The sequence below is a fragment of the Hyla sarda genome, chromosome 2 (genome assembly GCF_029499605.1).
Source record: "Hyla sarda isolate aHylSar1 chromosome 2, aHylSar1.hap1, whole genome shotgun sequence".
Lineage (NCBI taxonomy): Eukaryota > Metazoa > Chordata > Amphibia > Anura > Hylidae > Hyla > Hyla sarda.
Window position 1 is genome coordinate 246121358 of NC_079190.1, and position 19385 is coordinate 246140742.

Here is a 19385-nt window from a genome sequence, read left to right on the forward strand (position 1 = left end):
ACACTATGTCCCCATGTGCATCATTACATAGATTCATATATACCAAAAATCTACATCTATATATTTATCCACATATGAAATATTGGAAATTGATCAAATATCCATAATTACCAATTAAAACTACTTATAATCATAACAATCATAGTGATAGTGAATAAAAAAAATAATAAAATGTCATTACGTGAAAAAAAAATCTATATATATACAGTGACCCCCCGACTTATGATGGCCCCGACATATGATCATTTCAACATATGATGGCCTCTCAGAGCCCATCGTATGTTGAAGGCAGCCTCGACATATGATGCTGCTGTGTGTCGGGGCCATCATACATACAGCTATCTGACAGCGCTGAAAACTTCAGCAACTGACAGATAGTTGTTTAATGTGCCCCGTGTGCCCCGTTCTGCCTCCTGTTACTCACATGCTGTCCTGCTAACTCATACAGGCTTCCACTGTGATCTCCGTGTAAGCCCCGCCCCCCAGTGCAGCCATAGCCAATAGCCTGCAGCATCTTGCTGCAGGCATCCAATGAGCTGCTGGCTGCCCTCCCCTTCCTTTCCTATAGAGCTGTAGTCGGCAGGATCGTAATGGAGGACATTCTGTCCCCCCTGAAGGTATTTAAAGAACTGTACAGTACTGTATGCGATGTCACACATCACATACAATACATATACACACTATACACCCCATACATCTATGTTTCCCTATCAGTGTGCCTCCAGCTGTTGCAAAACTAGAACTCCCAGCATGCCCAGACAGTCAATGGCTGCACATGCATGCTGGGAGTTGTAGTTGTGCAACAGCTGGAGGCACCCTGGTTTGTTAAACACTCCCCATACACTCCACATACAATGGTCATCCCAGAACCAATTAGCAGTTTCCCATAGAGATATGTATTCAACATACAATGTTTCCGAGGCCCCAAAACCAATTACCATTTTTACATAGACATATGTACCCGACATATGATGGTTTCAACATATGATGGTTCTTCTGGAACCAATTAATATCATATGTTGAGGGACCACTGTATATATATATATATATATATATATATATATATATATATATATATAGATTGTGGTGACTGACAATGTATGTAAACTTTTGACTTTGCAGAAAGTAATAAAAATGCCTTAAAAAATTATCTCATTCTTTCATTCATTGTTTCTCTCATTATTCTGGAATTTGGCAAATATAAATAATTTTGGTAATCCTAATTGACCTAAAACGGGTAAGGTTTATTCTAAATTCATGCATGTGTCTTTTTGTACAGTGTATGTAAACTTCTTGTTTCAACTGTATGTGCGTATAAGAAATAACATGTTTCCTTTAAAGGTATTCAAACATACAGTGTCCTGTGCATCTTTGATGCAGGTTTTAAGATGAGTTCAGTCATTTAGTTTACACTGAAATTTGCAGCATCAAATCCTGCGCATATTTAATGCTGTACGTGTAAATAGACCCTTAGGGCAGGGTCACACATCTGCGCAACTGCAGGTAAATTCATGCTGTGGCTCTGCCAACACTAGTCACTAGAACGAGCTCTGTGAGTATCAGAGCTCTGGCCACCATTTTAGTGATTGTCGGGTTCCTATGAAAGCCATAAACCCACCAGAACCTGTCAATGTTCGATGCTGTGATTGGCATTGGCACTTCAACTAAAGTGTTATTGGCAGACATTATCGTGATTGCCAATGTCAGTCATTGACTTCAGGGCGAACATGTACAACTGGTGCATTATATTCCAGGCAACCAGGCTTACATGTTGTTAGGATTCGGCAGGCTGGATGTGGATCTTCTGTGTCAGAAAGGGATTGGCGTGGACCGTACCGGTGGACCGGGTCTAACCTGCTACTGGTATTCACCAGAGCCCGCCGCAAAGCGGGATGGTCTTGCTGCGGCGGTAGCAACCAGGTTGTATCCACCGGTAACGGCTCAACCTCGCTGACTGCTGAGAAGACGTGGGACAGAAGGACTAGACAGAGGCGAGGTCAGACGTAGCAGAAGGTCAGGGCAGGCGGCAAGGTTCGTAGCCAATGGTAACGGCAGAAGGTCAGAAAACACTGGTAAGGCAATCACAGGAAACGCTTTCACTAGGCACAAGGGCAGCAAGATCCGGCAAAACAGGGAAGGAGAAGTGAGATTATAAAGGTGTGGAGCAGGTGGGAGCTAATGACACTGATTGGGCCAGGCACCAATCATTGGTGCACTGGCCCTTTAAATCTTAGAGAGCTGGCGCGTGCATGCCCTAGGGAGCGCAGCCGCACGCGCCAGGACGTGACAGCCGGGGACCGGGACAGGTAAGTGGATTGGGATGCGATCCGCGAGCAGGCGCGTCCCGTTATGCGAATCGCATCCCCGTCGGCAGTGTCAGTGCAGCGCTCCCGGTCAGCGGGTCTGACCGGGGCGCTGCAGAGAGGGGAACACCGCGAGCGCTCAGGGGAGGAGCAGGGACCCGGAGCGCTCGGCGTAACACATGTACACCGTGTTGTCTAGGGGTTGAATACTCTCGAAATGTTTGTGCAACTATACTCCACCAAAGGGGTGGCCTAAAAATCACATGCCAAAAAAAACAAGGAAATTCATCATACATTAAGTGACAATATGATACGTTTATGCTCATTGATTTAAAAAAAATATCCTTTGTGCTGCCATTTTCGGAATACTGAATGTTACTGTTTGGCGGCTCTTAGCAACACTTTAGGCCCACTACCCTTTCACGATAATATGAGGTGATGTGTTTTTTGCACACCCATGGTATTTTGTTGGTAGATAGGCTGGACCTTTTTTCTAATCTTCTCTCTTTCCAATTTTAAATGTTTTTTTCTGTTTGTATGTCTGCTATGTGCAAGTGTGTATGGAGGTGGGAGGTAAATAGCGCTGTGATACTGGTGCTGAAACATTGTCTATCATTTGGTAAGTTGTTTGTGGCAACATGGGTACTGTATTCCCCACATATGCTTTTATTCTGTTTACTAGAAGTATAGACAAGACTTCGCACACCACTTTCAAAGTTGAATCAAGGTATCTTTTATTTGCAATCCAAAATAAAGATATTAATGATGTTTCGGTCCACACTGGACCTTCATCAGACCTAAGAATTACATGAACATAAAAAAAAAAAAATATGTCTAATAAAGACGAAGTTAAGGAAAGAACTATGATGGGACTGATAGAAACTTGCAGTACCACTTATAGAATACAATTGACATAAAAAAAAGGAGAAAGAAATGCTGTTTATATGTAATTTGGAGAAGGAGAAATAACAAATCATTATGTATAAAATTGGACAGTCCTGAGCAATCATAGGGATGGATCAGTGTAAACCATTGAACAGCGTACAAATATACATCCGATAAAATGCAAAAGAAAAGTGAATGCAGTGGGGACATCCTGTATAGTGGATACAGCACCACTGCTAATAAGGAATATACATTAATCAAGCAACAAGATGTCACTAAGTACAGGTATGGAGTCGGCAGAGCGGATATGTCTCAAAGGAGATTGTAGGAACTCACCGGATTGCTGCGGAGGTGTAAGCATAGAAATCGGCATATAGCCGTGCAGAGTAGATATCAAGAAATGCGACCTGTAGTCGCTGGAGGTGAGTGGAGTGAGGGAGTAGGACCGCATTATATAGGGAGAGGAAGTGATATCACTTCCGGTTTGTGATTTGATCACAAATACCGATCAAAAACAGGTAAATGGGACCAAGAGGAGGGTAATGGTTAAATTGCTAAGAGTATCAGGTCCAATATATGTGGCGAAGAGGCTGTAAAACGTTACCTGGCTGCCTGGAGATGAGGGCATCGGTTCGTAGCGAGAACTGGAAGTTCAGAAGTCACGTGACGTGGGCCGTGAAACGCAGCGTGCTTTCCACTGGGTAAAATGAGCAGCATGGAACCGAAAGTAGGGTGTATGTAACACAACCTGCGTTCCACAGAAGAGTACAATGTATGACAGGAATATTATTCTGTTTACATTACCATGCTGCGCTTTAGGGATCGACAGATATTGATTTTTTAGGGCCAATAATCTGTGACCTTTCAGGCCGATAGCCGATAACTTATACCGATATTCCGGTATAAGTTATCGGCTATTTCACGTTGAGGACGTCACTTGTGATTGCGCTGCGCAGTGCACAGCAATAGCGCAGCACGTTGCAGGAGCCAGAAGTAGCGCGGACCCCGTGAACAGGTAATTATAAAACCGGGGATGGGGGAGGCAATGGGGCAGCGGCCGTCTCTGGCCAGGGAGGTGGGGCATTATCGGCAAGGTAATTGCCGATACCGATAATGTCCAAAATCATGAATATCGGCCGATAATATCGGCCAAACCGATAATTGGTTGATCCCTACTACACTGTACTTGTTACCATTCTTTGATATAAATTTTTTTTTAAATATTAAATAAAAAAACAAGTTTAAAAAAAGTTTATAAAAAAAATGCAGTGTCATTAGTAATCAGACCCTTTACCCTTAGGTGAAGCAACTGACAGTAATTACAGTCTCAAATCTTCTTGGGTATGATGCCAGGTGTTCAGAGGAAACCTGTCTTTGCTTCAATGGGTGGAGTGACTGCTGGGTGGGAGGGAGATCATTCTGCAAGAATTGTAGTTTTTCAACAGCTGGAGGCACCCTGGTCAGAAAACACTGGTCTATTGCACGGAAAGGATCACAGGTGTGTTTGAATGGGTGGGGTGGCTGATGTTTCAGAGGGAAGGGAGGGGGGAAAAACAAGGAATCATAGGACCTGTAGTTTGAGGGAACACACTTTAACAGGAAATAGCCAGTTCACAAAAAGACAGCCTCAGCGCTATATTAATCTTACAACATAGCCATTTAGCCCAAAGCACAGATCCTTCCTAAGCACGTCCATTACTGTCTGCCAGGTACGTACTAAAATAACCTTATGGTGGATAACCCCTTTAAGCAGAATTAGTTTTTGCATTTTTTTTTTTTTTAACAAAAAAATAATGGCCGATTTACTAAGAGTGTTAGGTTTTTACTAGTGTGGAATGTTGTTTCCGACTTGCAAGATTACACTCTATTTACTATGGGGATTTACAGATTTGTTTTTACACTAGCTGAGTACACGGTGTTGCCCAGTTTTTCCTTATCCTTGTGGGGGAGGAAAATCAACAAAGGAGGAAGCTTTTGACTTCATATCCCGTCCTCATATCTCAACCTCATATTCCGTCATCACATCTCGACCTCATATCCTGACCTCCTATTCCATCCTATCTTGACCTCATATCCTTTCCTCCTATCCCGACCTCCTATCTCGTCCTCCTATCTCAACCTCATATCCTGTCCTCATATCCTGACCTCCTATCTCAACCTCATTTCCCGTCCTCATATCCCGACCTCCTATCCCGTCCTATCTTGACCTCATATCCTGTCCTCCTATCCCGACCTCCTATCTCGTCCTCCTATCTTGTCCTCATATCCCTACCTTCTATCCCGACCTCATATCTCAACCTCATATCCTGTCCTCATATCCTGACCTCCTATCTCAACCTCATTTCCCGTCCTCCTATCTCACCCTCATATCTCGTCCCCATGTCCGACTTAATATCCCATCCTCACATCCCGTCTTCATATCCCATCCTCATATCCCAACCTCATATCCTGACCTCATATCCCATCCTTATATCCCATCCTCATATCCTGTCCCCAGGTGGGACTGATTTGTGATGAAGATATTGTAAGCTGAAAATAGAAGGGGACGTGGCTTTGTGGGACTGGGCGTGATTTGCAAGCCAGACCGATGCACAAAAAAGGTAGATAATAAAAGAGGTGGAGCATAAAATGGGGGCATGTCTTTGTGAGATGGGGTGTGGCTTGCAAGCCGGATTGACACATTCACCAGGAGATGCAGAGCGGAGCTTGTGGAGTAAGGTACTGGAAGTCCCATATACTTGCATGGGACTTGAAACAAAAACTCATCTTTTATATAAGGGTGTAGATAAGGGTTAATTAACTATCATATCTTTTTATTTGACATATAAGTAATATGTGTACCAGGTATTATTGAAATATCTCCAGCCGTATGGAAGTTATGTGGGAACATAAATTTCCCATAGATTTGCATGGGACTTTAAACAAGCACCCCGACCCTCCCATATGGGGGTAGTTAAGGGTTAAATTAACTATCCTATATTTTAAGTGGACATATAAGTAACATGTGACTAAGTATTATCGAAATATCTCCAGCTGTTTGGAAATTATGCAGTAACATATATTTCCCATAGACTTGTATGGGACTTTAGACAAAAACCCCGACCCTGGCAAATGGGGGTGGGTAAGGGTTAAATTACCTATCCTATGTTTGTTGCTGACATATAAGTAACATGTGTGCCAAGTTTCATGTTAATATCTTTAGCCGTTTGGACATGATGCTGGAACATGCACACACACACACACACATAGAGTTTTCTATATTTACTAGCTGAGTACCCGGCGTTGCCCGTTTTTTTCTTCCTAATCCTTGTTGTGGAGGAAAATCAACAGAGGAAGCTTTTGACTTAATACCCATCCTCATATATTGTTGTCATATCCCGCCCTCATATCCCGTCTTCCTTTCTCGACCTCCTATCCCATCCTCCTATCCCGTCCTCATATCCCGACCCGTAATATGTGTACCAGGTATTGAAATATCTCCAGCCGTACGGAAGTTATGTGGGAACATACATTTCCCATTGATTTACATGGGACTTTAAACAAAAACCCTCACCCTTACAAATGGAGGTAGTTAAGGGTTAAATTAACTATCCTATATTTTAAGTGGACATATAAGTAACATGTGACCAAGTATTATCGAAATATCTCCAGCCGTTTGGAAGCTATGCAGTAACATATATTTCCCATAGACTTGTATGGGACTTTAAACAAAAACCCTGACCCTGGCAAATAGGGGTGAGTAAGGGTTAAATTACCTATCCTATGTTTGTTGTTGACATATAAGTAACATGTGTGCCAAGTTTCATGTTAATATCTTTAGCCGTTTGGACATACATACATACATACATACACACACACACACACACATACACAAACACATTGGGGTTTATTTACTAACGTGATCCCGACTCTTGTTTTGTCGGGTTTTGTGCCCAAATTGTGTCGCACAAAAACTTTCCATTTTACAAGGAAAACCTGAAAAGGGGGCGTGGCCACTGGATAAAGTGGGCATGGTCTCAACAAAGGGGGCGTGGTCAAGACCATTTGAAAAATCCCAACATATTTACTAAGGTTTCCACAGAAAATGTGGTGGATTTGAGCTGAGGAAAACCCGACAGATCAGAACAGCTGTAAAAAAAGCAAAACATAGGGAAAAGTGCAAAATGTAGGCAAACCTTAGTAAATACCGTGGGAAAATACCTGTCGGAAATCAAAACACACAAAGAAACCTACACTACACTCTTAGTAAATAAACCCCATTGAGTTTTATATATAAAGATTTTGGAACAGACACAAATTGTGGCACGTGACCTACAAAAGCAGGTCAGGTTTACAATAGTAAATCAAAAGCAGGTTGTGTTTTGTTTAAAAATACCATTTAGGCTAAGTTTCCACTTGTTTTTTTTTTTTCTTGCTGTTTTTGGAATACTGCCACTGCAGTTTTTGAGCCAAAGTGAATACAAAAGGAATGGGACATATAAAGGAATGACTTATACTTCCCCTCCCTTATGGATCCACTTCTGACTTTGGCTCAAAAACTGCAGTGGCAGATATCCAAAAACTGCCTGAAAAAAAACCTGGAAACTTAGCTTTACTTCCTTCATGTTGTTTGTAAAATGCCTATCCATGGCCTTGTGAAATAACAAGTGTTTATCAATGCTTACATTTACCTTGCAAAAATGTTCTTCAGATTATTACTTTTAAAATCTGTAGGTCGAAGAACATTTCTACCATCATATCAACACATGGAAATCAGTATAAAAAACTGAGTAATATATCTTTAATCAAATACAAAAAAACCTTTGAGGACAATATTAGAACATACTAATATTTGTTATTTTGAAGGTTCAAATTGTTAAAAAGTTAACATTTATACCTTAATTTCTTTAAAAAAAAAAGATCTTAGTGCATTGTTCAATAGTGTAACTGGCGATGATATAAATAAAACATTTTGGTACATTTATTCTTTTGTGCACAGACAAAATATGAATAATTTTTCAGAGTAGATAAAAAAAATGTCTTATGAAATCCAGGCACTTTTTATAGTCTATGAAATCCGAATTTAAGGCTGGTGTTCTTTATCGTATTCCCTTGGGCGCTTGCGTGGGTTCATTTCAGATTTTGGTGAACTTGTCTCAGGCTCAACAGCTTGTACATCCCGAAAACCTTTTGACTATTTAAAAATAAATAAATGAATAAATATACACCATTTGTGGTTTTAAAAGAACCTATAGACAACCTGAAGAAAATATGAGATGTTATTATCATTTAATAGCTTAGGCTCCTTTCACACTATAGATAAAGCTCCATTACAAATGGACATTAAAGCTCTTTTTTTTTGTTTTTTTTCTTTTTTTGGCCATTAACATCCGTTATTGTAATGGAGCCTAAGGGGAGGCATAATGGGCACAGAGGATCCCATTCACTTGAATGGGATTCTATAACGTCTGTTATTGCACCCCGTAACTCCGCCGGAGATGCCAGGATGCCCCAAGCACAATTTTTTCTCCCGCTATCTTCGAACGGATCGGTTACTGACGGGCAGTAGAGGTAGTTTGAAAGGAGCAGGGGTGGAATGACAGGTCGGGCATTTGGGCACTGCCCGAGGGCCCGGTCCTGAGTGGGGGCCTGCATCTGCCATCTTTTTTAACCCTACATCTCCCCATGCATTATGCAGGTCCTGGTCGGCAGTCACTAAAAAACAAGGATCTCCACACAAAACATAATGGTCGTGACTGCCCGATCTGATGTCTTTGAGGACCTGTGATGATGTCACGATCATGTAAATTGTGGGAGCGGAGCTAAGGGCGGAGCTAAAGATCATGGCACAAAAAATGGTCCCTCGTACTGCACCATATATGGAAAAATAAGTGTTATAGGGTTCAGAATGGGAAAACATCACAAAAAGTAGTAAAATATAACAAAACATACATAAATTGGATATTGTTGTAATTAGGACTGTCCCGATACCGATATTGGTATCGGGACCTGTACTGGACATTTGCACGAGTACTTGTACTCATGCAAAAGTTCCCGGAAAAAAAAAAAAAAATATTCACCAGAGTGCCCCTTTATGGAAGAAAAAAAACCCTGTCACATGACATTGAAAAAAGTATCGGTAATTGATATCGGCGTGTAATCATAGTTGTAACCATATGGACCTACAGATTAACGATAATGTGTAATTTTAACCGTAAAATATACTGCATAGAAACAAAACCCCACCCCCCCCCCAAAAAAAAAAATCTAAATTGCGTAATTTTGCTATCTTTTCTTTATGAATTGAAAAATATATTTATTGTATGTGGGCAGGGCATCTATATGGGTGTGTGCAAGGTGGGCCCATGATCCTCTTTTGCGTGGGGCCCCCATGAGTTGTCAGTCCAACCCCTGTAAAGGAGCCTTACAGGGTTGTAAAAATGCACACATATTTGTTACAAATTGTGTGCACAGGTATCCACTTTCCTATAGACGTTTTTTTCTTTCTTAAACAAATAAAATATGTGTGAAAAAAAATGTGTGAACTTAACCTAATCTTCCCAAGATATGTGGGTTTATAATCTGGCTGACAATTTGAGGAGTTGTCAAATGGGTGTCAACTTCACTTTAATAAGGTCGTGAATATCAGATGATGGGTGGGGCTATACATAGAGTAATGTGAGGGACTTGTATGACTAACTGTATGCTCCCTGACTGAATATCAGGTGACTGTATAATCCTGCATATTACCAAATATTCACTCCCATTATTAAAATTAAGTTGACGCCCATCTGACGAATAACTGAGCAGTCACATAAACTATAAACCTATAAGTGTAATCAGGACCCTAAGCTATTTATTGATAGTAAAATCAAATGGATTTGGGTTGGCTACAAGTCCTCTTTACCTTCATATTTACCTGTGTATAAAAAAACAAGTTTTTGGTTAATAAAATAAACAGTCTAACAGATATTATCATATTAGTAATTTAAAGGGGTATTCCGGAGAAATTTCTGGCTCCAGAAAGGTAAACAGATTTGTAAATTATTTCTATAAAAAAATCTTAATCCTACCAGGACTTATCAGCTACTGAAGTTGAGTTGTTCTTTTCTGTCTGACAACAGTGCTCTCTGCTGACACCTGTCTGTCTATCTCAGGAACTGTCCAGAAAAGGAGAGGTTTGCTATGGGGATTTGCTCCCACTCTGGAAAGTTCCTGAGCCAGACAGGTGTCAGCAGAGAGCACTGTTGTCAGACAGAAAATAACTCAACTTCAGCAGCTGATAAGTACTGGTAGGATTAAGATTTTTTTTATAGAAGTAATTTTCAAATCTGTTTAACTTTCTGGAGCCAGTTGATATGAAAAAATAGTTTTTCACCAGAATACCCCTTTAAGTAAATAGTGTAGATGTATGAATAAAAACATATTCTTTATATGGCAGTAAGAGTCAAAGAAAAGTATGGCTTAGGACTGCCAAGCCTTTTTGGCACCTTAGTGTTCCCAAGCAGACTAGTTGTTAGGGATGTGCTGCCTGACAAAGTCATATAAAAGGCTATAGTTGTTTGGCAGTGTATTCCTAGCAACCAGTCTCAAATGCGGAGGTGAACTGGCACTGTGGTAACAATGGAGAATGCAGAAGCTTCCCAAGGAATGTCTTTTGACATATTAATCTAAAAATACCATTGGATGAAGAGGGGAAGCTAAAACTCCTTGGAGCAGCTAAACAGGAGTAAAAATAAGACCATGGCTTGATATGGTTTTTCTCAGGATTTTTAGCAATACCTTTTACCTAAATTGTTGTCTAAATTCCTAGCTCTGAGATATATATATATATATATATATATATGCCTTTTTGGTTGATAGGTAAATTCAATCAAATGCCCAGTAGGTGTATCTTACCATGGCAAGAAACTAAGGTTGGGCAGCCCTTCTCCTGTTATTTACACCCCCATGTGGTAAATAAGCCTAGAGGCTGTCAAGGGTAGGCATCTGCCTGGAACTTTGCTAAATGTGGTAAGGTTGCCTTGGATTTGCGCTTTAAGGACAATTAATTGTCGATTTTGTGTTTTTGTTTTTCCACCTTGCCTTCCAAAAGCAATAGCTGACAGAGAACTGTATGACGGCTTGTTTATTTTGCAAGGTCAGTTGTCATTTTTTGTTTTTCTTTTCATTTTTTTGTGTGGTGATCTGTTACTTTATTGGTACCGTTTTGATCACTTTTTTAATTCCATGTTTTCTTTTCTGAAGTGAATAAAAAAAATGGCAATTCTGGTACTGGCTATTTTTATTCTTTTCCATTTATGTCATTCACCAAGTATGATATATAATGTTATATTTCAATACTTTGCTATAATACCAGTTAAGCTAATTGTGCTGTACTTTTGATTCTTATTTTAAATATGGGTGGTGATTAGAATTTTATTACTTTTTCCTTTTCATTATGCAATTGATTGATGGTTTATACAGTATACTACAATACTTACATATGGCAGTGTACGGTAATTTTGACTATCTCCTATTAGTCCCTGCCTTGGCATGGTGTAATAGCAGTAGCATCATGGCAGCTTAAGAGGCCTTTAAAAGGCCCTTAGCTGGCTCAGCTTGCTCCATATATCCCCTGTACATGTACTCCCTGCGACACTAAGGGATTAAACTATGAGACCGGTAAAGAGATAAAACTAACTGTGAGCCTCTACCATCCTTTCTTTGACAAGATATGTGGGTAGTTCTTCAGCAACACTGGCAGGGTGCCGTCCGGACCGCCCAAAGTCCCAGTGGTTTCTCTGGTTAAATACAGTTACAGGTGAAAAAAACGTCAAAAAAAAGTTTTGCCGTATGGGCATCCTAAAAGTAGCGCATGATTGATAAGATCACTTACTTTCACTAAGGCAACACTTACTCTTCTTCCCTGCACGGATTTGATACGTTCAACACTTCTATCACTGAATCTATTCATTCTAGTGAAATTTATGACATAATATTTTCCTGTAACAGAATGTTCTCCTTACCGTTATTTGAAATTGCACAGTGATGTCTTTCTGGCTTGATGACTTGTGCAATGCAGCAAATCTGAAATCACAGAAATATTAAAAATGTAAGTATGAAAAGATACTATATTGGGTATGCCATTTTAGAAGCTATTACTTAATGGCACTGCCTAAGAGGAGATACAGCTGGCAAATATCTTAATACTCCAAAAAGGTTGGTTTTTCTGTCCCTGGGTGCCCATTACAGCAGGTTTACTGGTGAATAAAGGACAACTTGCATGCACACTTATTCACTGCAGTCAATGAGAATTAAATCCCCCGAAACATTTATGCAAGCTTGTGAATAGCCAGCTCCCCATGAAGCCTCCTACAATAGCTGCCGCCAGATGCCCCACCTTGTAGAAAAGGGGTCAAAAGACTCCAATCTTTCAATGGGTGAAGGTCCCAGAGATAGGACCCTGACCTACCGTATTAAGACATTTATGACCCATCATATTTAAAGGGGCTGTCCACTTTCTACCTATTGTACAGAAAAGCATAATAATGTTTACAGGGAATCTATCAGCTGCAATTCATGTTTTGAAATGCTCACACTGTAAATAGCTGTTAGAACAAAAATACAGGTGGTACCTTTCATAGATCTGTCTGTGCTTCTCTGGTACAAAAAGTCAAAGAGGTGTTCCAAACCTCGAGCGCAGAGGGCTGTAACGTCTCCTTGATCCCCATCCCTGTCAGCTGGAAGCAGAACTGTTTGCAAATCTCGCACCTGCCCAAAATTCATATGCACAGAACAAGAACAAGATTTGGAGGCTGAGCCTGAACAGAGGTGCGCACAAAATGTGCAGTTTTCTTTTTAGGTTATATCAAACCATACAACCCATACATATTTGCCCACCTTTTGGTGTTGTACTACGAGTACCACACCAAAAAGTGCCTTGTATAATAAAATGATCTTCAAGGGGGAGCTGCCAAGCATCAGTTTCATATCCTACAGCTGTGGATCGGTCGTAGACGTATGGAGAAGAGTACTCTTCTTAAAGTAGGATAAAAAAGAGATGCAGAAGGGGGTGCTCACCCTGAACTTAGCAATAACCAAAAACAGAAGAAAAAATTTAAGCAAAAGGCTTTTGTTGCCAACAAATACATGGAAAATGCATTTCAAGGGGTTGGCACCCCTCTTTTAGTCAGGTCCTATAGTCAGTACAAACAGTAACTGAATTTAACAAAAAAAAAAAAAAAAGACCTGCGAAAATCGGTCTTCTGGGGTCATCACAAGGACGTGAAAATAGTTCCAGTATCGATCTCATTTCATTAGTGGAGAGCATGTACACGTAAGGCATATATATATATATATATATATATATATATATATATATAAAAATATATAAAACAATACAGTATCAATAATATAAATAACACAATGTTGATCCTCAGGAGTGCTCCACATCCCCTCAGTACATAGAGCTAGCGCTTTAATTTTCTAGTGCCAAATTTTCATCTACATCACCACTACATATCAATATTAAACATTATGTTATTGATATTATTGATACTGTATCATAATATATGCCTTATGTGTACATGCTCTCCACTAATGATATGTGATAGATATCGTAACTATTTTCACGTCCCTGTGAAGTCACCTTGACCCCGGGAGAACAATATTCGTGGGTATTTCCTCTGTTAAATTCATTTACTATTTGTACTGGCTATAGGACCAGACAAACAAGGGTGCCATCCCTTCAAAACCTGTTGTCTGTGGATTTGTTGGCAATCATTTTTTTCAAGACGATTTTTAAACCCATCCATCGGGTGAGCTCCAGTACTGCATCTCTTTTTCTTCTACTTTAAGAAGAGTACTTTTGTCAACCAAGCAGAGACAGGAATAGGAGGGGGAGCAAGGAAGCATTCCGGTACTCAGCACTTTGGTGGCATTGAATCACCTCTTTGATACTTGTCACCAGAGGGAAAAAAAAATCACATGAGAAGGCATCTTTAGTACGTATGTAATGTAGATTTTATTCATTAACTCAAATAAGACTATTGAAAAATTTTACAAGCATTTGAGTTTTAGATGCTCACAGGACCTACATTATGTAAGCTTTGGAGATTTTGTGGAAATGCTGTCCAAGAAGTAATTTAGTTATATATAAATACACCAACAACCAGCTAATGTTGTTTTTGAGCTAATTGTCCCCAAGTGTGAAATGCTGGTAGACTAATAGTATTATGCAGCAATTTTAGAACAGATCATCTATCTAAATAAAACCACTCATCAAGATTGCTTAGGCAAGAATAGCTCATTATTTTATGCATGTTATGCATTTATCCCTAAAATCTTAGTGAAGTTAAAGAGGCACTGTCAACCACATAAAATATTGATATGTTATAGATATAGTAATTCTACAACTATATCTCTAATATAGGTCTTTTAAAAATATTGTGTTTTTTCACCCTATATTTGGCTGCTATAATTCCGGCCACTAGATGTCCCGATACCGGCTAATTATATCAAAGTTCCTGCTGGAGTAATCTATGTTCTCACAGCAGGTCATCTGGATCCCTGTGACTGGAGCCAAGAGACACAGAGTCAGGAAGCGTAAGCTAACAAAGCTTGCTCAGGGACTCACCCCTTGCTAGGAAGAGGAATGCTGGGGAAGTGAGCAGCACAACAGTCAAGAGTCAACACAGATAAAAGTGACAGGAACATGATCTTAATTACAATGCAAGTAAAGTTGTATTTTTTTGTTTGTTTTATTTTTTGGGTGACCGATATGCTTAAAACTAGGGATCGACCGATATCGTTTTTTTAGGGCCGATACCGATAATCGGTGGAGGTTAGGGCCGATAGCTGATAACTTATACCGATATTCCGGTATAAGTTATCGGCTATTTATCCCCCTGCGACACCACTGCAGATCATTGATTTAAAGCGGGCGCTTTAAATCAATGCACTGCAGTGGCTTTTGCGGTGCCATAGGCCGCCGCCGCCACCCGCTTCTCTCCCCCTGCCTGTCCGGGGGTCCTGAGACCTATCACCGCCACCGCGCCGCACCGCGCCTAGGGGTGCCTCCAGCTGTTGCAAAACTACTACTCCCAGCATGCCCGGACAGCCGTTGGCTGTCCGGGCATGCTGGGAGTTGTAGTTTTGCAACAGCTGGAGGGCCTACTGTAGGTATAGTATATTATACAAACCCCCTATCCCAGAACCCTGACTCACCTTCCCAGTTGCTGCAGGGACCGTCCGGGGAGGGTGGTCCGGGCCATCCATCCTTCCTGTAGTGTCCAGCGGCATTCCGGGTGGAGGGTGAATCGGTCCGGGCTGTCCTTCTTCTCCGGGGGTCCTCTTCTCCACTCCGGGCAGGCTCCGGCCTAGTAACGCTGCATAGACGCCGCTGCACAGCGACGCACCTGACGTCACGGCGTAGCGGCGTCTATGCAGCGTACTAGGGCGGAGCCTGCCCGGAGTGGAGAAGAGGACCCCCGGAGAAGGACAGCCCGGACCGATTCACCCTCCACCCGGAATGCCACCGGACACTACAGGAAGGATGGAAGGCCCGGACCACCCCCATTACGGGTAAGTTTAATTTTTTTTATTGACTCAGAGGGTGGGGGAGGGGCCCGGTATAGCGGTATGGGCAAAAATACATACCGTGGGAGAAAAAAAAAACGGTATCCGGTTCATACCGGTATACCGCCCAGCACTACGGTGGGGGGTGCGACGCGGTGTGGTGGGTCGGGGGGGCGGTCGCGGCGAGTCGGGCAGGGGGGGGTTTGGGGCGGTCGCGGTGCAGTGGGGGGGATAATATCGGCCATACCGATAATCGGTCGATCCCTACTTAAAACTATAAGATTATTAAATAAAACATACTTCTACTATAAGATTATTAAATAAAACATACTTCTACAGTAAAAGGATAAAAACTGTATGAACATTTGTAACATAAACTCATTTATAAGTGGTACTAAAGAAGAAGTGCCTAGAACCCCAGGCCATGTGACCTAATTTTTAGGGTTGGTTACTGGGCACTTGCTCTAAAAAATAAACAAGGGTCAAAATGGACCAGTGCAAAGCATATAATGGTCCTGTGTAAAAGATCTGCTCTAAAGTACCTATAGTATTAATACATTTTAACCCCTTCAGGACCAAGCCCATTTTGGCCTTAAGGACCAGAGCGTTTTTTGCACATCTGACCACTGTCACTTTAAACATTAATAACTCTGGAATGCTTTTAGTTATCATTCTGATTCCGAGATTGTTTTTTCGTGACATATTCTACTTTAACATGGTAGTAAATTTTTGTGGTAACTTGCATCCTTTCCTTGTGAAAAATCCTAAAATTTGATGAAAAATTTGAAAATTTTGCATTTTTCTAACTTTAAAGCTCTCTGCTTGTAAGGAAAATGTATATTACAAATAAAAAAAAAATTTTATTCACATATACAATATGTCTACTTTATGTTTGCATCATAAAAGTGACGAGTTTTTACTTTTGGAAGACACCAGAGGGCTTCAAAGTTCAGCAGCAATTTTCCAATTTTTCACAAAATTTTCAAACTCACTATTTTTCAGGGACCAGTTCAGGTTTGAAGTGGATTTGAAGGGTCTTCTTATTAGAAATACCCCACAAAAGACCCCATTATAAAAACTGCACCCCCCAAAGTATTCAAAATGACATTCAGTCATCATTTTAACCCTTTAGGTGTTTCACAGGAATAGAAGCAAAGTGAAGGAGAAAATTCACAATCTTCATTTTTTACACTCGCATGTTCTTGTAGACCCAATTTTTAAATTTTTACAAGGGGTAAAAGGAGAAAATGTATACTTATATTTGTAGCCCAATTTCTCTCGAGTAAGCACATACCTCATATGTCTATGTAAAGTGTTCGGCGGGCGCAGTAGAGGGCTCAGAAGGGAAAGAGCGACAAGGGGATTTTGGAGAGTACGTTTTTCTGAAATGGTTTTTGGGGGCATGTTGCATTTAGGAAGCCCTTATGGTGCCAGAACAGCAAAAAACCCTCACATGGCATACCATTTTGGAAACTAGACCCCTTGAGGTACGTAACAAGGAATAAAGTGAGCCTTAATACCCCACAGGTGTTTCACGACTTTTGCATATGTAAAAAAAAATATTTTTTTTTCACTAAAATGTGTGTTTCCCCCCAAATTTCACATTTTTCCAAGGGTTAATAGCAGGAAATACCCCCCAATATTTGTAACCCCTTCTCTTCTGAGTATGGAGGTACCCCATAAGTTGACCTGAAGTGCACTATGGGTGAACTACAATGCTCAGAAGAGAAGGAGTCATATTTGGCTTTTTGAGAGCAAATTTTGCTCGGGGGGCATGTCGCATTTAGGAAGCCCCTATGGTGCCAGAACAGCAAAAAATACCCACATGGCATACCATTTTGGAAACTAGACCCCTTGAGGAATGTAATAAGGAATAAAGTGAGCCTTATTACCCCACAGGTGTTTCATGACTTTTGCATATGTAAAAAAAAAAATAATAATTTCCACTAAAATGTGTGTTTCCCCCCTAATTTCACCTTTTTGCAAGGGTTAATAGCAGAAAATACTCCCCAAAATTTGTAACCCCATCTCTTCTGAGTATGTAGGTACCCCATAAGTTGACCTGAAGTGCACTATGGGCGAACTACAATGCTCAGAAGAGAAGGAGTCATATTTGGCTTTTTGAGAGCAAATTTTGCTCGGGGAGCATGTCGCATTTAGGAAGCCCCTAAGGTGCCAGAACAGCAAAAAAAAAAACACATGGCATACCATTTTGGAAACTAGACCCCTTGAGGAACGTAACAAGGGGTACAGTGAGCATTTACCCCCCACTGGTGTCTGACAGATCTTTGGAACAGTGGGCTGTACAAGTTTTCATTTTATGGACCACTGTTCCAAAGATCCGTCAGACACCTGTGGGGGGTAAATTCTCACTGCACCCCTTATTACATTCCATGAGGGGTGTCGTTTCCGAAATGGGGTCACATGTGGGGTTTTGTTTTTTTTGCGTTTGTCAAAACCGCTGTAACAATCAGCCACCCCTGTGCAAATCACCTCAAATGTACATGGTGCACTCTCCCTTCTGGGCCGTGTTGTGCGCCCCCAGAGCACTTTGCGCTCACATATGGGGTATCTCTGTAGTCGGGAGAAATTGCGTTACAAATTTTGGGGGGCTTTTTTCCCTTTTACCTCTTGTGAAAATTTAAAGTATAGGGCAACATCAGCATGTTAGTGTAAAAAATAAAAAATGTTTACACTAACATTCTGGTGTAGACCCCAACATTTCCTTTTCATGAAGGGTTAAAGAAGAAAAAGCCCCCCACACCTTGTAACGCAATTTCTCCCGAGTACAGCGATACCCCATATGTCGCCCTAAACTGTTGCCCTGAAATACGACAGGGCTCCAAAGTGAGAGCGCCATGTGCATTTGAGGCCTAAATTAGGGATTTGCATAGGGGTGGACATAGGGGTATTCTACGCCAGTGATTCCCAAACAGGGTGCCTCCAGCTGTTGCAAAACTCCCAGCATGCCTGGACAGTCAACGGCTGTCCGACAATACTGGGAGTTGTTGTTTTTCAACAGCTGGAGGCTCTGCTTTGGAAACAGTGGCGTACCGGACGTTCTTATTGGGGGAGGGGGGCTGTGTAGGGGTATGTGTATATGTAGTGTTTTTAACTTTTTATTTTATTTTGTGTAGTGTAGTGTTTTTAGGGTACAGTCACATGGGCGGGGGATTACAGCGAGTTTCCCAGCGCAAAATTTGCTGCATCTCAAGATGCGAGAAACCCACTGTAAAAGCCTCGCCCATGTGAATGTACCCTGTACATTCACGGGGGTGGCGGGGCGGGGGGGGGGCTTGCATCAGCTGTTGCAAAACCACAACTCCCAGCATGCATGGTCTGTTAGTGCATGCTGGGAGTCATAGTTTTGCAACAGCTGGAGGCACACAGGTTAGGAAACACTGAGTTAGAAACAGACAATGTTTCCCAACCAGTGTGTCTCCAGTTGTTGCAAAACTACAACTCCCAGCATGCCCAGACAGCTGAAGGGCATGCTGGGAGTTGTAGTACGGCAACATCTGAAGGGCCAGATGTTGCTGAACTAAAACTCCCAGCATGCCTGGACAGTCAGTGCATACTGGGAGTTGTAGTTTTGCAACAGCTGGAAGAGCACAGATTGGAGACCATTATACAATGGTCTCCAAACTGGGGCCCTCCAGA

The 19385-nt window shown here is 41.3% G+C and overlaps 1 protein-coding gene across 4 annotated transcripts in view; it reads right to left on the reverse strand.

Annotated features, from left to right (window-relative positions):
• The window catches only part of RAD51C (RAD51 paralog C), a 132943-nt gene that overhangs the window by 38844 nt on the left and 74714 nt on the right, over nt 1-19385 (reverse strand). The window contains exons 8-9 of one of the 4 annotated variants that reach the window (XM_056556876.1): nt 12176-12236; nt 7646-8361 (exon numbers count right to left, since the gene is read on the reverse strand). In XM_056556876.1, the coding sequence (XP_056412851.1) occupies nt 8251-8361; nt 12176-12236 (172 nt within the window). In that variant the 3' untranslated portion in view covers nt 7646-8250. Of the gene's footprint in view, nt 1-7645; nt 8362-12175; nt 12237-19385 lie in introns of those variants that run through there. The other 3 variants (XM_056556875.1, XM_056556874.1, XR_008888710.1) reach the window with 3 other exon arrangements.